Below are 21,273 nucleotides of genomic sequence, written 5' to 3'. Positions count from 1 at the left end.
CTTACTTGGTCGTGCCGGGTCTTCGTTGCAGCAGGCGGGATGTTCCATTCTCTTGTGTCGTGTGTGGGTCTTTAGTTGTGGCACGTAGGGCCTTTACTTGCAGCCCTCAAACTCTTAATTTGGGAGCACGGAATTTTAGCCACTGGACCACCAGAGAAGTCCCCTCTTCTCCTCTTCTTCATGGGCTTGCCTGTGGTTCACCAGAGCTGCATGTCTTGGATCAGACTTCCTTTGGTGCTTCTGAATAAGTCTGTTTGGCAGGTAAAATAACTGGCTGTTTTATTGTTTGAGGTTAACATTCTTCTTCTTTTGGTGCTTGTTGGAAATTTTTCATTTGAGAATGGGGGAAAGCAGTTAGAATCACTGCTTTCCTGTTCTAGATATGGAAATGTTGCTCAGCAACCCCTCAAAAAAAAAAAAAAATCAAATGTGATGATTGTTACAAAGGGTAGGTACAGGGCTTTGAGGGCTAATTCTAGGATGGGTTGACCTGGCCAGGGAGGTCAAGAAAGATTTTCCTGAAGGAGATTGTTTAGGCTCTGAGAAAAGAGTAACAGTTAGCTAGGATAAAAGAGAAGGATATACAGGTGGAAAAGCAGTTTGTGCAAAAGTGTAATCAGCATGACAGACCTAAAGAACATAGCGTGGTAGGCATAGAAAGCGTGAGAGGGACTTCCCTCATAGTCAGAGGTTAAGAATCCACCTGCCAATGCAGGGGGCATGGGTTCAATCCCTGGTTCAGGAACTAAGATCTCACTTGCCATGGAGCAACTGAGCCTGCAAGCCACAACTATCGAAGCCCTGACTCTGTGGCTGTTTTTGTTGTTTAGTCCTCAGTCATGTCTGACTCTTCGTGACCCCAAGGACTGTAGCCTGCCTCTGTCAATGGGATTTCTCAGACAAGAATACTGGAGTGGGTTGCTATTTCCTTCTCCAGGGGATCGTCCTGACCCAGGGATCTGACCTGAGTCTCCTGCATTGGCAGGTGGATTCTTCACCACTAAACCACTGGGAATCCCACAGTTAATGGGCTCACTCTCTAGAGCCCGTGCTTAATACCACTGCATTTAAGACAGGGAAATCTGGGTTCAGACTGGCTGGGTGCAAATCTAATTTTGCTACTTGATGTGAATAACATGAGTAACAAGTTACTTAAGTTTTCTGTTCTTTAAGGTAGGGGTCCTCCACCCCCAGGCCAAGGACTGGTACCAGGCCACAGCTCACAGATAATGTGAGCTATCTCTCACATTACCACCTGAACTCCACGCCTTGTCAAATCAGTGACACCATAATAAATGCAATGTGCTTGAATCAGCCCAAACCATCCCACTCCTCCCCGCCCACCGTCTGTAGAAAAATGGTTTTTCACAAAACTGGTCCCTGGTGCCAAAAAGGTTGGGGACTGCTGCTTTAGGGTCTTCATCTGTAAAGCCCAAACAACAGTAGACCTGCAGTACACAGTTTCTATGAAGATTAAAGGAAGTATATGAAATCACCTTAAAATTGTGTGTGGCACAAAGAAAGTACCCAACTGATATTAACTCTCATCCTGAAACTGTGAGAGTGCTGTCTTCTCTAGTAAATAAAATAATCATGGGATGCTGGTTTCAGAGCTTTGAGTCATTTAAAGCAGTTAGATTTTACAAATTTAATTTGTCCAAGTAGACTTGTATGAAAAGATCTCCTGGTATGCCTGCTAGATTTTTAATGAAGGGAGTGTTAGATGCAAGCATTCTTAAAGCTTTAAATTGTGTTATCAACCTCTACATGGATTAAATTTTCTAAATGGATTAACTTTTCCAGGCAAGGAGATCAAACGAGTCAATTCCTAAAGGAAATCAATCCTGAATATTCATTGGAAGGACTGATGCTGAAGCTGAAGCTCCAATACTTTGGTCACGTAATGCAAAGGTCCAACTAATTGGAAAAGACCCTGATGGTGAGAAAGACTGAAGGCAGGAGGAGAAGGGGACTGACAGAGCATGAGATGGTTGGATGGCATCACCAACCCAATGGACATGAGTTTGAGCAAGCTCTGGGAGATGGTGAAGGACAGGGAAGCCTGGTGTGTTGCAGTCCATGGGGTTGCAAAGAGTCAGACACGATGAGCGACTGAACAACAAACTGTTGCGTGTATATAAATCATCCTGACATCCATACAGATTTCTGTGCGCGTGCATGTGTGTGTACTGGGAGGTAACCTGGAGGGGTGATCAGCATCCAGCAAGGGACACTAGGCCCCCAAATTAAACAGGAAGCATTATTTCAGGAGTATAATCCTCTCTCTTCATCCACTTGGGCATTTAATGGTTAATGGTTTACAGACTTCCAGCTACTGTAGTATCCGGTCTGGGACAGAAGAGACAAGAAGAAAACTCAGGTGTCATCAGGGAACATCATGATGCTCTGGGGGCTCAGGGTCCCCAGCTGCACTGTTTTTTTCTCTCCACCTTCCAGAGTCTTCTTTATTTGTCTTACATATACTCTCTAGGATTCTTAGTCAAACTAGTTTAGTGGATGCAGTGGGAACAAGGATATCTACTTCAACTTTTCTGAGCCAGAGTCCTACAATTTTATGTCAAACCCAGGCTCCTCTGCCCATGGAATTCTCCAGGCAAATATACTGGAATGGGTTGCCATTTCCTTCTCCAGGGGATCTTTCCAACTCAGGGATCGAACCCAGGTCTCCTGCATTGGCAGGTGGTCTCTTTACCACTGTGCCACCTGGGAAGGATTTTGGGACAGCTGAGGATCAGCCAGTACTTTCACAGGATCAGCAGAAGTGAGGACTTAAGCCCAGGGAAACCAAGCCCTCGTAAAACCAAGTTCCCTGCCAAGTTTATAACAGACCTCTCTATTCAAAACTGTATTCCTTCTCTTGTCCCACTTCAGGATTGAGGAGTGTCAAACAAAAGAGGGGAGTGTTGAAACCAAGCAGGCCACAACAGACCCCTCCAAGGTACATACACAGCCTCTGTAAGCCCTGTTTCTTGTTTGTTGAAAAGGGTTTTAGTTTCTTTCCTAGGCCTTCCCTAAGTTCCGAAGAGCAGACTCAGACAGTTACTAATTAGAGAAGTGAGGGAATGCAGGAAAAACGGGAGGAGGAAGAACAGTAATGATGGCTTAAACAATGGTTCACCGATAAACAGAATCCTAGCTCCTCCTCGTGATACATAAAACAATCTGATGTGTATCTCTGAGTTGTTCTACAGAAATTCACACCTAGACTCAAGTGGAGGATGATGTGGAGCAAGTGGTTGGAACCAGAAGGTTGATGATTCGACTCCTCAAACAGGGCTTCCCGGGTGGCTCAGTAGCAAAAAAATCCACCTGCCAATGCAGGAGATGTGGGTTCGATCCCTACTCCAGGAAGATCCCACCTGCCATGGAGCAACTAAGCTGGTGTGCCACAGCTACTCAGCCCATGCTCTAGAGCTTTGGAGCCACAACCACTGAAGCCCATGTACCATAGAGCATGTGCTCTGCAACAAGAGAAGCCACCACAATGAGAAGCCAGTGTGCTGAAACTAGAAAGTAGTCCCTGCTCTCCGAAACTTAGAGGAAAAACCCAGGTAGCAATGAAGACCCAGCACAGCCAAAAATACATAAAAAAAAAAAGATTCCTGAAACATCACCATTACTTCACCAAAACCAATCAGAAAGGAGTCACGCATCCTACAGCTCTCACCCCAAATGCTGCCTTGCTTGGAAGCCTTCGGGAAGTTCATGTCTTCTGAGCCAGGGTCATCCATTCTTTGCCATTGTGAAAATTATAACAATGTGCACCTTTTGAGTAGATTCTGTCTGTGGGGTAAAGACCTGGGAAGAGGCGCAAAGGCTGGATTTTAGACTCAGCCACCCCCTCGCTCCATCACCTTTACTTCTGTGTTTCCCCGGCTACTCCCTCCGCCCTGGCATTACCCTCACCGCAGTCCCTGCCGTGCCACAGACATGCCCTGCTCAAGGACATGCTTGTGACTGAATCTGCTTCTGACATCCCCCTTCACCCTGCTGGGTAACTCTGAGGCTTACAAACAGGAACAAAGCCAGAGGGCGGGGCTGCCAGGATTCACTTGTATTCTGCAACTCCAAGAGACTCACACACAAAACTGGACACAGTTTGGAAGGGCTGCCCTGAGGAAGATATAACAATGTCAGAGCAACGGGTGAGCTGAAAAGACACAGCCTTCAGTGATCCCAGGTCAGATAAAGGGAGGAGGAAGAGATAGGAAAGTGTGTAAGATGAAAATACGTATATTTCTACTTGGAATGTTGTATTGAGAGTTGTGTGGAAGAGAGACTCCTTGAGGATCTATTATGTGGAATCCTTGTGGGAATCGTGTGGAGCCGGGACCAGTGCAATAGCATTTGATGGTACCTGACTGAGAGTGAACTCTACCGAGACACTGTCACTTTGCGGGGGGCAGCGGCTGGGGAAGCACTGACTGGGATGAGGGAGTGTGTGCATGAGTACAAGGGGCTGAGATTATGGATCTGTCTTCATGAGTCTGTGTGTAAGAGTGGAGCACAATGTTCATGTACGGTGAGTGAGAATGTGGGGAGGTATGTGTGACATGGGGAGCTGCATGTCTGTGTGACTATGTGTGTGAGTGTGTGTGTAAGAAATCTGTGACTAGGGGTTGATCTGTGAGTACGTGTGTGGCTTTGTGTGCATGTGTGGGTTCATCCTGACACAGCAGTGACTGTTTAAGTGTCCGTGGGTCTTTGCATGTGTGTCAGAGGGGATCCTGAACTGGTGGCCCTGCCGACTGTGAGTTACCCGGAACTCATCTCTGAGCATTAATGAGAGCAGAGCGAGGGACTCCTTAGATGCCTCTTCTCAAGAAGAGTGCGAGAAGGCGACCTCAGGCCAGAGGGCGCTGCGTCTCCAGTCTGGGTCCACATGCAGTGCCCGCTCACCCCGCCTCCGGTCTCCTCCCCAAGCGAGCCCTTCCCTCTGCCTCACAGGAGGAGGTGAGCAGACCCTGGCCCCCCGGGGGAGGGCTGCGGGGGGACGTGGTCTCAGAGAATCGAACCACCTGAAGCTGGAAGGAAAAAACGCAGCCCCAGTTCAGGGTTTCCAGGAGAAATCAGTCACTAACTTGTAGATTCTCCCAATTACTTTCCTGCCACACATCCTGTGGATGAGCACTGACTGACTGGGTTCTCAACAACGCTGTACAAGTTCTTGAAAGGACACGCATTTCCCTTGATAATTCTGATGCGCACGCATCCCACACATGGGGCCTCCCCTTCCATTATTTCCATTTCATTCATGTTGATATATGACAAAACCAATACAATATTGTAAAGTTAAAAATAAAATTAAAATTAAAAAAAATAAACAATGTTCTTCACTGGAGTGAACTTTTTGTATTTTTATATCCTCAAGTCTTGTCTTCAGAGTTTCAGATATCAGATGGTAATCAAAGGGTGCTATTCCAGAAAGGGTCTTCCCTCTTCTGACAGGTCACCCCTGCACGTGCCAGGGATTAGGCTAAAGTCTTTACGTATACTAGCTTATCCATTCCTGGAACACCCTAGGAAGTAGGAATTCCTGATAATCCTCCTTGTACTGAGGAAACTGACGAGGGAGAATTCAAGTAATGGACCTAAGATCTCACTGCTAGTGAGAGGGTAACAGGCAGGAAGGCCAGGGGTCTCCAAATAGGGGAAATAGCCTGCAAGTGTCAGACATTTTTATCTCTCTTAAGCGGCAGGAGGAAACAAACTAGCAATATTTTTTCCTTCTCTATACAAATTTAAAGGGAGGTTTCTCTTAAAATACTGTGTTGCCATAATGACACCCGCCTTCGCCTGAAGTTAGCTATTCTGGAGCCTAGAGATAACCAATGCCTTTTTCTTATGGAAATGTTTGTCTTAAGCTATGCTAATGTACTATGCCTTTACCCCAAACTCTGTCTCCAAGTCGGTTCCGCCTCTTGGCCCAGAACCTACTTGACAAACCAGTATGGATATTGTTCCCCTAATCTATGTAAATGAAACTATTTGTATGGTGGTCTGCCCTTCTTCAAGATTCAAGTTAATCATTTTATGGCCCAGGATAAACCATTTATCCCAAAATGCATCTTATGGGTGAGGGGCCTGGTGCCATTCTGAATTTTAAGACATTCCTTTCTTTCATTAACAGACTGCTAGTGACTATATAACATCCAGCTAAACACTAGCAGGGGGGTACTCTTTCTGCCCCCTTCTGATGCCTATGTCAGAAGCTTTCTCTATCTTCTTTATACTTTAATAAAACTTTATTACACAAAAGCTCTGAGCGATCAAGCCTCGTCTCTGGCCCCGGATTGAATTCTTCTCCTCCGGGGGCCAAGAATCCTGGTGTATTCGCGTGATTCAACAACAACCTTTCACTAGTAAGGGACAGAATTAGGACTTGAATCCAGGAAGCTAGCTCTTGAATCCACGCCCCTGTCCGTCTCTCTCTCTCCCTGTCTCTCGTTCAGCCACACCACATGGCATGCAGGATCTTAGTTTCCTGACCAGGGATCAAACCTGCGCCCTCTGCATGGGGAGGGAAGAGACTTAAGTTCAAGTCCTTGAACCCTTGGCTCTTAACTATGATCCTCACAACTCTTCACAGCAACAGGGACCTAACTCTGCTGAAGTAGGGAGATGGGGGATGAGAGTCCACCCTTTGGTGTCTAACCTGCTGCACCCCTGGGGACCACTGTAGGGCGGGAGCCCACACCTGGCCTTGCCGCTCATCCACTCTCGTCTCCTCTGGCAGGTCCCGTACACACGGGATGGGTCCTTGACTGTCGGATCTTCACTGACAATCAAAGGGAAACCTGCTGTCTCCTTCAGGTGGGTACGTTATATACAGCCCATGGTGTGGAGGTGGAGGAGGAGTGAGAACACTAGAGTGTGTGTGGGGACGGCCACTTCACGCGTGAGTGATGTTCAAGCGTGTAACCAGCATCAGGGACACAGTGCAGGCGCAGGACTGCTGGCAGGTCTCGGGGGCTGGGAGAAGGCTCAGGGCTTTGGCTTTTTATCAAGGGACGTAGAACGTCCAGAAGATACAGGCCCAGGCCAGTGACTGCTGCTCAGCTTGAATCTCAGGCCAAGGATCAGGGCATCCTGCCTCCCTGGGCAGGGTGAGCTGAGGAAGCAGGTCCCCGGGACAAAGGATGACAGCAGCCCCAGGAAGGCCCGCCTTCCACCAGGGAGGAGCTGGGAGAGGAGGGGCGTGTGTGTCCAGTGTGGGTTCCCACACAAGGAAGAGACCTGCTCAACATGCTATGAGCTTTGCCCATCAGCAGGAATCCACAAATGCAGGTGGGTTTCCACACTGGGACCGATGGGAACTCAGACGTCCCCTTTCATTTTTGAGTGTCCTGTGGCCAAGCCGTGAGGATAAACAGCCATCACGATGGGAGCTGAAACTGTGAGGTGGAATCCTCCAAAATGCCCTGTGAGGATGGCCAGCCATCTGTCCTGCACGGCCTGTGATGCAGAATGAGGGCAGGTAAGTATGCCCAGGACCACCCCTTCCACGGCCTCCACAGGCTCTCCTAGAGGAACACTGCTGTCCCCCGACCCCGCCGCAGTGCCCGCCACCCACCTCCCATCATCACCCCTGCCCCTTTCATCACAGAGCACCCTCTGCTGGTACCACCATGCTCAGGCATTTTCCCAGATCTAACCAGGGCAAGATCAGCTTACACGCTCTTTTGCTCCAGATGCAGAATCGGCTCTGACTTCACCCTCAGGTATCATTTCTACCTATGCCATTATTATTTGAAAGTTTGTGTCAATAAATAGTTAAAATATGCATATGGGTAATTATCATCCATCCAATATAACTCTTTCTCTCTCTCTCAAACCAGAACAACTTTCTAGTTTCTTTACACTCCTTCCAGGGGTAAAATATGGTTGTACATTTATCTATTCATTTTATGCATTTTGTTCATTTCTTTTTAAACAAATGGTGTTATACGTTTCTCTATCACACCAGGAGGACTAGAGTCTATTCGTGGTCTAGAATGTATCTTAAAGAAATACTTCCACCCATGATGCTTCATCATTTAATGTTTGCCTAACGCTGCAACAGAAGGATTACCAAAAATGATTTACCTTGACCCTTAGTAACACAAGAATCTCATCAATGATGCTGCATTAATGTTTCTATTCCACACTTTTGTCATTATAACCTCCTAATACTTACTTACATTGGAAGAATAACTGGTTCAAAAAGCACACGTATTTTAAGTATGATAAATTAATACTTTAAAAGTGACTATTTCTGGAAAGCCTCACCAATAAAGAATAGGTTCAAATATTCTGACCTTTTAAAATCTCTCGTCAAAAGAATAGTATTTTTAAGACTGAGGAAGAGCATCATTTCATACGCCCATAAGCTGTTAAAATAATATCCTGTTTTTTAGGCATCTGTACTATTTCTACCTCTTTAAGACCACTTTACTTTCATTCCTCACCATCATCTCCAATCTAAGCTACTCAAAGAAAAACCTAGGTGATCAGAGTAAATGGCAGCCTAGTTTTGCAGAACAGAAATGTATGCATTTAATGAACACTTATCAGACACTTAGACTGTGATGCTCTGTCCAAGATTCAAAAGACAGTTCTTGGCCACAAGAATCTTCTAAGCTAGAGCAAATAAAAGACTGCAACAGAGAGTGGTAGACCACCAGTGGAGGAATAAGAGAAATACAGAAGAGAGAGTGGACAGGTCTCCAAAATAGTCCTAAAAATATATAGAAAGAAACATGTCTAACCGGGTTTTGAAGTTGGAATATGGGTTTTCTGAGGAAATGATGTGTGTACCAGAGCAGAAGTAGAAAGGAAGATTGAAAGTTTGTTTGATGGCATAACTGTATTTCTTACTCATTTTCCCTTCCAGGTAATGGTAAATGGCCGAAAATATGTCAGCCTTGCCCTCTGACTCCCACCAGAGCCTGTGAGGTTCGTGCAAGTGTGGAGAGATGTCTCCCTGTCCTCAGTGTCTATCAGCTACAGAGGAATGTGACCAGAGTGCCCACTGTCAAGGAGATCTTTCCATCTAAGTGACCATGTGACTCCCAGAGTTGCAAACAGAATGGTTCCTCCCCACCCTTCCCCAAAATGTGGTCATTAAAATTTCTGAAAACTTGACAGGGTTTGGTTCTTGCTCTGGGGGGGAAAAAGTGGTCATCACCAAGAGGGTTGTGAGAGTACTGTGGAAAAGACCAAAGAATCTAAGAAGGTAGATATTTACTGACACAAGGAGTAAGTGACAGGTCACTAAAATGTCCGTAAAGGCATTAGCAACAATATGCTCATATAGTACCTACTATATGTCAGATGCTCTGAACTAAAATCCTTCCCCCATTGCAGACAAATAAACCAAGAGGTATCTGTCTATAATCACAAAGCTGTAATTGGTGATTTGGGGAAGAGGCTTTGTAATTTGAGAGAAGTCAGGTGAAATTCGCAAAAACTACTAGACTGATCAAGTCAACAAGGCAGCAGGATTCAAGATGAACATACAGATATCAGTTGTATTTCTTCACATTAACAATGAAATGTCAGAAAGGGAATGTAAAAACAGCAATCCCTTTTAAAATCACAGAAAAAAATACTTAGGAGTAAACCTGACCAAGGAGGTGAAAGACTTAAATGTTGTGAACTATAAAACATTAACAAAGGAAATCAAAGATGATTCAAAGAAATGGAAAGATAAGCTCTTGTTTGGAAAAATTAATCTTCTTAAAATGGCCATACTACCCAAAGCAATCCACAGATTTAATGTGATCCCTTATCAAATGAGGGCTTCCCAGGTGGCTCTAGCAGTAAAGAATCCACCTGCCAATGCAGGAGACGTAAGAGACGCAGGTTTCATCCCTGGGTCAGGAAGATCCCCTGAAAGAGGAAATGGCAACCCACTCCAGTAATCTTACCTGGAGAATCTCATGGACAGAGGAGCTTGGTGGGCTACAGTCCATGGGGTAGCAAAGAGCTGGACATGACTGAGTGACTAACACACACACACTTAGCAAATTACTCATGAATTTTTCACAGAAGCAGAACAAATAACCCTAGAATTTATATGGAACCATAAAAGACCCAGAATTGCCAAAGCAATCCTAAGGAAAAAGAACAAAGCAGGAGGCATAACCCTCCCAGAAATGAGGCAGTACCACAAAGCTACAGTAATCAAAATAGTGGGGGAGTGTCACACACACACACATAGAAAATCAGACATATGGATCAATGGAACAGCACAGAAAGCTCAAAAATAAACCCACACACCTACAGTCAATCTTCAACAAAGGAAGCAAGAATATGCAATGGGAAAAGCAAATTCTCTTCAGCAAGTGGTGTTGGGAAAGTTGGACAGCTCATATAAATCAGTGAACTTAGAGCACACTCTCACACCATACAAAAAATAAACTCAAAATGGCTTAAAGACTTAAATATTAGATGTGTGTGCATGCTCAGATGCTCAGTTGTGTCCAACTCCTTGCAACCCCATGGACTGTAGCCTGCAAGGCTCTTCTGTCCATGAAATTCTCCAGGCAAGAATACTGGAGTGGCTAGCCATTCACTTCTCCAGGGGATCCTCCCAACCCAGGGGACAAAGTCCACATCTCCTGCATCTCCTGCTTTAGCAAAGGGATTCTTAACACTAGGCCACCTGGGAAGCCCTAAATATTAGACATAACACCATAAAACTCCTCGAAGACAACATAAACAAAACTCTCTGACATGAATTGTATCAATGTTTTCTTAGGTCAGTCTCCCAAAGCAACACAAACAAAAGCAAACTTAGCAAATGGAACCTAATCAAACTTAAAAGCTTCTGTACAGCAAAGGAAACCAAAAACAAAACAAAAAGACAACTTACAGACTGGGAGAGGGTATTTGGATGTGACCAACAAGGACTTAATTTCCAAACAGTTCATACAAGTCAATACCAAAAAAAAAAAACAAACCCCAACACAATCAAAAAATGGTCAGAAGGCTTAAATAGACATTCCCCCCAAAGGAGTCTTACAGCTGCCCAACCAGGACATGGAAAGATGCACAGTACCACTAAATTCTTAAAGAAACCCAAATCAATACTACAATGAGTTACCACCTCACACCAGTCAGAATGGCCATCACTTATAAGTCTACAAATAACAAATGCTCAGGAGGATATGGAAAAAAGGGAACTACACTGTTGGTGGGAATGTTAACTGGTACATCCACCGTGGAAAAAGTAAGGAGGTTCCTCAAAAAACTAAAGAAGAGTTGCCATAGGATCCAGCAATCCCACTCCTGGGCATATATCCAGACAAAACAATAACAAAAAGATGCATGCACCTCTGTGTTCAAAGCAGCACTATTTACAATTGTCAAGACATGCAACCAAACTAAATGTCCATCAAGAGATGGACGACTGAAGACGTGGCACATATATACACTGGAATCCTCCTCATCCATAAAAAGAAAAGCATGCCATTTGCAGCAACATGGCTGGACCGATAGAGTATCATACTGAGTGAAGTAGGCCAGAAAGGGAAAGACTAATATATGATATCACTTATATGTGAATCTAGGAACTCTAGGAATCAGCGAACTCAAATGGACTGGAATGGGTGAATTTAACTCAGATGACCATTATATCTACTACTGTGGGCAGGAATCCCTCAGAAGAAATGGAGTGGCCATCCTGGTCAACAAAAGAGTCCGAAACGCAGTACTTGGATGCAATCTCAAAAGCGACAGAATGATCTCTGTTCGTTTCCAAGGCAAACCATTCAATATCACAGTAAACCAAGTCTAGGCCCCAACCAGTAATGCTGAAGAAGCTGAAGTTGAACGGTTCTATGAAAACCTACAAGACCTTTTAGAACTAACAACCAAAAAAGATGTCCTTTTCATTATAGGGGACTGGAATGCAAAAGTAGGAAGTCAAGAAACACCTGGAGGAACAGGTAAATTTGGCCTTGGAATATGGAATGAAGCAGGGCAAAGACTGACAGAGTTTTGCCAAGAAAATGCACTGGTCATAACAAACACCCTCTTCCAACAACACAAGAGAAGACTCTATACATGGACATCACCAGATGGTCAACACCGAAATCAGACTGACTATATTCTTTGCAGCCAAAGATGGAGAAGCTCTATACAGTCAACAAAAACAAGATCAGGAGCTGACTGTGGCTCAGATCATGAATTCCTTATTGCCAAATTCAGACTGAATATGAAGAAAGTAGGGAAAACCACTAGACCATTCAGGTATGACCTAAATCAAATCCCTTATGATTATACAGTGGAAGTGAGAAATAGATTTAAGGGACTACATCTGATAGATAGACTGCCTGATGAACTATGGACTGAGGTTCGTGACATTGTACAGGAGACAGGGATCAAGACCATCCCCATGCAAAAGAAATGCAAAAAAGCAAAATGGCTGTCTGGGGAGGCCTTACAAATAGCTGTGAAAAGAAGAGAAGTGAAAAGCAAAGGAGAAAAGGAAAGATATAAACATCTGAATGCAGAGTTCCAAAGAATAGCAAGAAGAGATAAGAAAGCCTTCTTCAGCGATCAATGCAAAGAAATAGAGGAAAACAACAGAATGGGAAAGACTAGGGATCTCTTCAAGAAAATCAGAGATACCAAAGGAACATTTCATGCAAAGATGGGCTCGATAAAGGACAGAAATGGTATGGACCTAACAGAAGCAGAAGATATTAAGAAGAGATGACAAGAATACACAAAAGAACTGTACAAAAAAGATCGTCACGACCCAGATAATCACGATGGTGTGATCACTCACCTAGAGCCAGACATCCTGGAATGTGAAGTCAAGTGGGCCTTAGAAAGCATCACTATGAACAAAGCTAGTGGAGGTGATGGAATTCCAGTGGAGCTATTCCAAATCCTGAAAGATGATGCTGTGAAAGCGCTGCACTCAATATGCCAGCAAATTTGGAAAACTCAGCAGTGGCCAAGGACTGGAAAAGGTCAGTTTGCATTCCAATCCCAAAGAAAGGCAATGCCAAAGAACGCTCAAACTACCGTACAATTGCACTTATCTCGCACGCTAGTAAAGTAATGCTCAAAATTCTCCAAGCCAGGCTTCAGCAATACGTGAACCATGAACTTCCTGATGTTCAAGCTGGTTTTAGAAAAGGCAGAGGAAGCAGAGATCAAATTGCCAACATCCGCTGGATCATGGAAAAAGCAAGAGAATTCCAGAAAAACATCTATTTCTGCTTTATTGACCATGCCAAAGCCTTTGACTGTGTGGATCACAATAACCTGTGGAAAATTCTGAAAGAGATGGGAATACCAGACCACCTGACCTGCCTCTTGAGAAATCTGTATGCAGGTGAGGAAACAACAGTTAGAACTGGACATGGAACAACAGAATGGTTCCAAATAGGAAAAGGAGTACGTCAAGGCTGTATATTGTCACCCTGCTTATTTAACTTATACACAGAGTACATCATGAGAAACACTGGACTGGAAGAAGCACAAGCTGGAATCAAGATTGCCGGGAGAAATATCAATAACCTCAGATATGCAGATGACATCACCCTTATGGCAGAAAGTGAAGGGGAACTAAAAAGCCTCTTGATGAAAGTGAAAGAGGAGAGTGAAAAAGTTGGCTTAAAGCTCAACATTCAGAAAATGAAGATCATGGCATCCGGTCCCACCACTTCATGGGAAATAGTTAGGGAAACAGTGGAAACAGTGTCAGACTTTATTTTTCGGGGCTCCAAAATCACTACAGATGGTGACTGCAGCCATGAAATTAAAAGACACTTACTCCTTGGAAGGAAAGTTATGACCAACCTAGATAGCATATTCAAAAGCAGAGACATTACTTTGCCAACAAAGGTTCTTCTAGTTAAGGCTATGGTTTTTCCTGTGGTCATGTATGGATGTGAGAGTTGGACTGTGAAGAAGGCTGAACGCCGAAGAACTGATGCTTTTGAACTGTGGTGTTGGAGAAGACTCTTGAGCATCCCTTGGACTGCAAGGAGATCCAACCAGTCCATTCTGAAGGAGATCAGCCTTGGGATTTCTTTGGAAGGAATGATGCTAAAGCTGAAACTCCAGTACTTTGGCCACCTCATGTGAAGAGTTGACTCATTGGAAAAGACTCTGATGCTGGGAGGGATTTGGGGGCAGGAGGAGAAGGGGACGACAGAGGATGAGATGGCTGGATGTCATCACTGACTCGATGGACGTGAGTCTGAATGAACTCTGGGAGTTGGTGATGGACAGGGAGGCCTGGCATGCTGCGATTCATGGGGTCGCAAAGAGTCAGACACGACTGAGCGACTGATCTGATCTGATATGTGAATCTAAAATATGAAACAAATGAACTTTCCTACAAAGGAAACAGACTCATAGACATAGAGAACAGATCTGTGGTTGCCAAGGCAGTGTGGGGGAGGGGAGGGATGGGCTGCGAGTTTGGGACCAGCAGATGCAAACTGTTATATAGAGTGGCTAAACAACAAGATCTTACTGTATACTACAGGAATTATACTCGATATTCTGTGATAAACTGTAATCAGAAAGAATATGAAACAGACTGTACATGTATGTATAACTGAGTCACTGCTGAACAGAAATTAATACAACGTTGTAAATCAACTAATCTTCAACAAAATTAATTTTTAAAAAAACAGTGCTTCACATAAATTTTTTCAAAAATCAGAGAGCTCCAACTAAAGATCTCACATGATGAAACTAACATCCAAGGTGGTCAAATAAACAAAATAAATATAAATATCTTTTTTAAAATATAGAGAGTCCAGGGAACAAAAAATCCTTCAAGGGCTTCTGGGGGCTTCCCCAGACTCCATTTTTCTCAATCCTCCTCAATCCAAGTCCCTGATCATCTCCCAGCAAATAGGGCATTTCTCAAGAAACGGAAAGCCAGTCCTGGGTCCTAAAGCCTTCTCTTCTCAGTGTCTTTCACTCTTCCCATTCTGTGCCAAAGCCCCCCAGAGAAGTTCTGTTCTGTGATAATTTGATCCTTGATGCTTAAGTCCCCTAAAGCCGGGTCACCCCTGTGGTGCTGTCCGTGGTGCTGACTCATGATGATGGCCCTAATCAGGAAGCCTGCCTGTTTTCAAGTGAGGGGCAGGCAACACCCTTTTTTCCCTGATAAGTCATAGCTCTAAGTCTCTATGATGCATGAAACACAAATTCACTTTGGATTTTATGAACAGAAATTTGCAAATTGTTTCAGATTGTTCTAACAGGAATTCTTATGCAACACAGTTTAAGACTGGAGGAAAATTCCATTTTCATCAGCATTTCCTATATTGACTCCTCAACAACTATTAAAATCTTTTACAGGGACTTCCCTGGTGGTCCAGTGGTTAAAACTCTGAGCTCCCAATGCAGGAGGCCTGGGTCGGGGAACTAGATCCCACATGCCGCAATGAACATCTAAGATCCCATGTGCCGCAAATAAGACCCACACAGCCAAATAAATAAAGCAAGTTTTAAAAAATCTTTCACATATTCTTTCTCCCAAAGAACCAAGATGCTGTAGAGTTGTGCAAAAACTTGTCTATTTTCATTTTCATAAAACTGTAGTGGTGGACTGCCCTTTGGGTACGGTGGTTAAGAATTCACCTGCCAATGCAGGGGACATGGGTTTGACCCCTGGTCTAGGAAGATTCTCCAGGCTGTGGGGCAACTAAGCCCATGTGCCAAAATACTGACCCTGTGCTCTGGAGCCCGAGAGTCACCAACTACTGAGCCTGTGCGCTGCAACTGCTAAAGCCTGTGCACCTAGGATCTGTGTTCTGCAACGAGAGAAGCCACCACAACGAGAAGCCTGTGCACTGACACGAAAAGTACTCCTTGCTCCCCACAACTAGACAAAGGCTGCACACAAAGACTTGGAACAACCCCCCAGAAAATACATGAATAAAATAAAAAATTTTAAAAAAACCTGCAATAGTAAAATAAACCTACATTCCATACTATGGTCTCATAAGCCATATATTAAGAGAGATGGAATTTCCTTATGTTTCCCTCACGAAATAGACGAAATATTAATATAGGGATAATTCGAAAAGAGTTGGCAGTTATTCTGAATATTAAAGTACTGGTATGTTCTATCAATAAAAATTAAGCAGAAGTTGCAATATAACCAATGAAAAAAAGAAATGTATCATAGCATGTTTATGGCATCTAGTTCAATGTTTTATTTTTAGGGCCCTCAAGGTGAGTTTAGAAGTTCTGGTAAATGTCAGAGAAGCAGGATCCCTATCACAAAAGCTTTCAGCACGAACCTAAGAGGCTTATACTTGGTTCTAAGTACACCTGTGAGCCTTCGGAAGCTACAAGGAAAGCAACAGGTCATCTTCTGCCATCAGAAACCATTTATTAAAGAGAACAATTGGTGAAGGCCAAGTGTCTCCCACCCCTGAAGACTGTCTCATCCCCAGAACCCCTGCTGCGAAAGCTGTCACATGGACAGAAAGCACGGTTTGGAAATCAGGGGATGTTTATTTCAAGGGGGCCTGTCATAGAGAAGCTACTCTAAATAGACATGTGGAAGGAGTGCACAAATAACCAGTGAGTGAGTGTGCCCCACTTCTAACCTGAATAGTAAACCTGGGACATTGTTTCTTATAGATCTCTCTGATATACAAGATCTACAAGGGTGATGTCTCCTCCCACCTCCCTTGATGGTGAATGGCTGGGGCAGGACAAGAAGAGAGACTCCATCTATATAGGAAACAGAATAATTCTTGAAAATAGCCCAGACTCTAATGGGAGCATGCCTCAGATCTGAATGAGCTGAGTATATTAAAAGCAGTTGAGCACAGAATCCAGGCGTCACTCCTTGCCTCTGTGTGACCTTTTGCAAGCACAGCTAAAGCATCAGCTTGGAGATTCTACCCTGTGGTGCTGCAGTAGAGTCCCTCGAGATGCCTTAAACCAAGAGCCATTGTATGGCACAGTTCTCAATAAGCAGAATACCCAGGTTTGGGCAAACGAGAGGTGGATGGAGAAGTGACCCCTCTCACCAGGACTCTTATGACCCACTTGGAGAATATGAGTTTCTGTCCTGGAAATTCCAGAGCTTGCAGCTCTAGAGATCTTGGTTCTCAGGAGAGGGACCACATCCACCAGAGGACACAGCCAGAGTTCCATTAATCTTAAGCTCTGGTTGCCACCCAATCACTTTGGGCTCTTCGTGCCAAGAGAACAGCAAGCAAAGAAATAGATTACTACACTGGCAGGATACAGAACTGATGCCATGTAACAGGAACAAGGAAGAATACACCTAGAACTTTTGATGTTTCCATGTCCAGAACTAACTGTAGATAGAAGACTGCAGCATCATCAGTGTGATGAGGGAAAAGTAACCAGGGGTTCAGATTGCTCAGACAAGAAGCTATATAATTTATTCCAGCAACTAAGCAACACAGATCAAGCGAAGTACTGACCAAGTATGAGAGAAGTCTAAATAAAATTTGACCAAGGCCAGCCAACTACAGCAGTGAAGACCTTAACTTGTCCAACTGTATATCTTTTTGAAAAACAAGTGTGACTTGCTGCCACTTGACAGGTCAGTCACAGGATGGACTGAACTTCACTGAGGCACCAGTGGACATGAGTGGTGCAGGGGAGACTCTAACAGAAACCATCAGCACCTTGCTCGTACTCCTTGGTGTCTGTGCACCAGTGGATTTCCAACCACCAGAACCTTCATCAGTGTCTTACTGTCCTTTTCTGGAACTATAGGAAACAATACTCCCCATAGATGCATGGCAATCTGGAAATGCCAAAGAATTAACATGCACCAGGAAACAACCCTAATCAATGACACTTAAGAGTTGGTGTATAAATTGCCCCAAACCCTCAGTCTCCCATGAGATAATTCTGAGGCATGTGTTTTGTGTTACTTCCCAGAGTTTTCTTGTGGCCTTAACTTTCTGCTTTGCACTGTAGTCACTGGGTTAATAAAGCACTCTTTATTGCCTTACCTTCCCTATTAACACATCACCACTCCCTTCACTTCCCAAAGAAATCACTGGCACTTGCTCCCAGGTCTAAGGGTCTACTTCTGGAAAAACCCAAATGAAGAGACATTCTGTAATATTTTTCAACAGGTTCCCTTTTCTGTTGCACCTTGTGGATACTTGCACACTAAGTCGCTTCAGTTGTGTCCAACTCTTTGTGACCTATGGACTGTAGCCCACCAGGCTCCTCTGTCCATGGGATTCTCCAGGCAAGAATACTGCAGTGGGTTGGCATGCTCTCCCCTAGGGTATCTTCTTGACCCAGGGATCACACCCGTGTCTCCTGCAGCTTCTGCACTGCAGGTAGATTCTTTACCGCTGAGCCACTGGGGAAGCCCAGCTTAAGGATAGTTTCTTGGGCATAAGCAAATTTAAGATAAACCTTAAGGATACTTTATCTTAACTTGCCTATGTCCAAGACTCTTCTTCTCTCTTCCTTCAGGTTTCATTTTCTAGGCACATTACTTGTTTTGTTTCAGGTGAGAAAGCTCTTGATGTGTTCCTATAATTGACACTTTTTATAAGCATTTCTACCATATATGTGCCAATTATTATTTCTAGTATTACTAAAATAACTGTAAAATATTTATCCCCAAATTCCCAAAAGGCTATGAGTATGTAAACAGAACCCAGATCTTAACTCTTGTGCAACCTCAATGCTTCCTTATGGACATTTTCAATTAACAGTTTCTGGGTCACACAGGCCTGATATTTCTTATCAGTGACAGTACACATCCTCTACTAGTTAAGGTCTACCATAAATTGACAACTGCAATATTAATTCCTCCTGCTAGCCAAGCAAACTCCAGAGCCATGACTCCTACAGGACTATAGTTCCAAAAGCCACCATTTCAAAAGTTATCTGATCTAAAGAAGTTATCACCAAGATATTTTAGCAAGTGGAATATGCAACCTCATTGATGGTAATGTTATTCTCCAAATACACTGTCCTTCTCTTACATTACTGTGGTGGACTCTGCTAATCTTTCACAAAGTCCTTGTCATTTTTTCCTCAGCATAGAGATAAGCACACTTCCCAACCTCCCTTGCAGTTAAGTATTTCTATGGCTGACTTGTAGCCAATGGAATATAAGTCGTGGGCACCATGTCCAAGCTTGTCCCACAAAAACCTCCTATGCAGGCTCCATTTTCCCTTCTTCTTCAAGCTGACTGGAAGCAAATCTCAAAGGTGACCTGGGAACCCATGTGTTAAGGAATGGCAGGGCTGAAACCAACCTGGTTCCCTGAAAGACAGCACAGAGCACTCCAATTAAAAGGTAGAGATTGGTAAAAATTATTTTTTATGATTCAAATATATGGTGGCTCAGATGATAAAGAATCTGCCTGCAGTGCGGGAGACCCAGGTTCAATCCCTGGATCAGGAAGATCCCCTGGAGAAGGGAATGGCTACCCGCTTCAGTATTCTTGCCTGAAGGATTCCATGGACAGAGGAGCCTGGCGGGCCACAGTCCATGGGGTCGAAAAAGTCAGACACAACTGAGCGACTAATACTTTCACTTATATGCTATCTACAAGACACAAATCAGATTCAAAAACACAAATAGACTAAAAGTAAAAATATGGGAAGAGATATACCAAGCAAACAGTAAACAAAAAAAAGCAGGAGTGGCTATGCTAACACTTTAAAATCAGGCTTTAAGATAAAAATTATTACTACAGAGAAAAAAAAATTGTTTTTTGCCAGAGACAAAGAATGACATATTGAGATATCATTTCATCAAGAAGATATAACAAACATATAAGCACCTAACAGAGCCCCTAAATACATGAAGCAAAAAACAGAATCAAATGGGGAAACAAACAATTCGACAATAATAGTTGGAGATTTCAGTATCCCACTTTCAATAATGGACAGAACATTTAGGCAGAAAGCCAAGGAAACAAGACTTGCACAACTAATCCTATCAGAAATCTATCATTCCCCAACAAGAGAATGCAGATTCTTCTCAAGTGTACATGAATCATTCTCCAGGGTAGACCATCAGTTCAGTTCAGTCACACAGTCGTGTCTGACTCTTTGCGACCCCATGGACTGCAGCATGCCTCCCTATCCATCACCAACTTCGGGAGTTTACTCAAACTCATGTCCATTGAGTCAGTCATGCCATCCAACCATCTCATCCTCTGTCTTCCCCTTCTCCTCCTGCCCTCAATCTTCCCAGCATCAGGGTCTTTACAAATAGTTAGTTCTTCACATCAGGTAGCCAAAGTATTGCAGTTTCAGCTTCAACATCGGTCCTTCCAATGAATATTCAGGACTGATTTCCTTTAGGATGGACTGGTTGCATCTCCTTGCAGTCCAAGGGACTCTCAAGAATCTTCTCCAACACCACAGTTCAAAAGCATCAATTCTCCAGCGCTCAGCTTTCTTTATAGTCCAACTCTCACATTCATACATGACTACTGGAAAAACCATAGCTTTGACTAGATGGAACTTTGCTGGCAAAGTAATGTCTCTGCTTTTTAATATGCTGTCTAGGTTGGTCATAGTTTTCTTCCAAGGAGCAAGCATCTTTTAATTTCATCACTGACGTTACCATCTGCAGTGTTTTGGAGCCCCCAAAATAAAGTCTGTCACTGTTTGTACTGTTTCCCCATCTATTTGCCATTAAGTGATGGGACCAGATGCCATGATCTTAGTTTTCTGAATGTTGAGCCTTAAGCCAACTTTTTCACTCTCCTCTTTCACTTTCATCAAGAAGCTCTTTAGTTCTTCTTCGCTTTCTGCCATAAGGGTGGTGTCATCTGCATATCTGAGGTTATTGATATTTCTCCCAGCAATCTGGATTCCAGCTTGTGCTTCATCCAATCCAGCATTTCTCATGACGTACTCTGCATATAAATTAAATAAACAGGGTGACAATATACAGCCTTGACGTACTCCTTTTCCTATTTGGAACCAGTCTGTTGTTCCATGTCCAGTTCTAACTGTTGCTTCTTGACCTGCATACAGATTTCTCAGAAGGCAGGTCAGGTGGTCTGGTATTCCCATCTCTTTCAGAATTTTCCAGTTTGTTGTGATCCACACAAAGGCTTTGGTATAGTCAATAAAGCAGAAGTAGATATTTTACTGGAACTCTCTTGCTTTTTCGATGATCCAGCAGATGTTGGCAATTTGATCTCTGGTTCCTCTGCCTTTTCTAAATCCAGCTTGAACATCTAGAAGTTCAAGTGTTTTTTTTTTTTTTTAAGTTGTTTCAAACTAGTTTATTTAGGGTTTCCATTT

The 21,273-nt window shown here is 43.7% G+C and overlaps 1 protein-coding gene across 2 annotated transcripts in view; it reads left to right on the top strand.

Moving 5' to 3' along the window:
• LOC133230589 (placental protein 13-like) overlaps positions 1–7,600 on the top strand; it is a 38,685-nt gene extending 31,085 nt beyond the window's left edge. The window contains exons 4-5 of one of the 2 annotated variants that reach the window (XM_061388267.1): positions 6,758–6,834; positions 7,364–7,587. In XM_061388267.1, the coding sequence (XP_061244251.1) occupies positions 6,758–6,834; positions 7,364–7,421 (135 nt within the window). In that variant the 3' untranslated portion in view covers positions 7,422–7,587. Of the gene's footprint in view, positions 1–6,757 lie in introns of both variants that reach the window. The other variant, XM_061388264.1, reaches the window with a different exon arrangement.
• Positions 7,601–21,273: the final 13,673 nt, after the last annotated feature.

The sequence above is a fragment of the Bos javanicus genome, chromosome 18 (assembly GCF_032452875.1).
Source record: "Bos javanicus breed banteng chromosome 18, ARS-OSU_banteng_1.0, whole genome shotgun sequence".
In the NCBI taxonomy this organism is placed as follows: Eukaryota; Metazoa; Chordata; class Mammalia; order Artiodactyla; family Bovidae; genus Bos; species Bos javanicus.
This window is presented reverse-complemented; position numbering and strand designations above follow the sequence as displayed.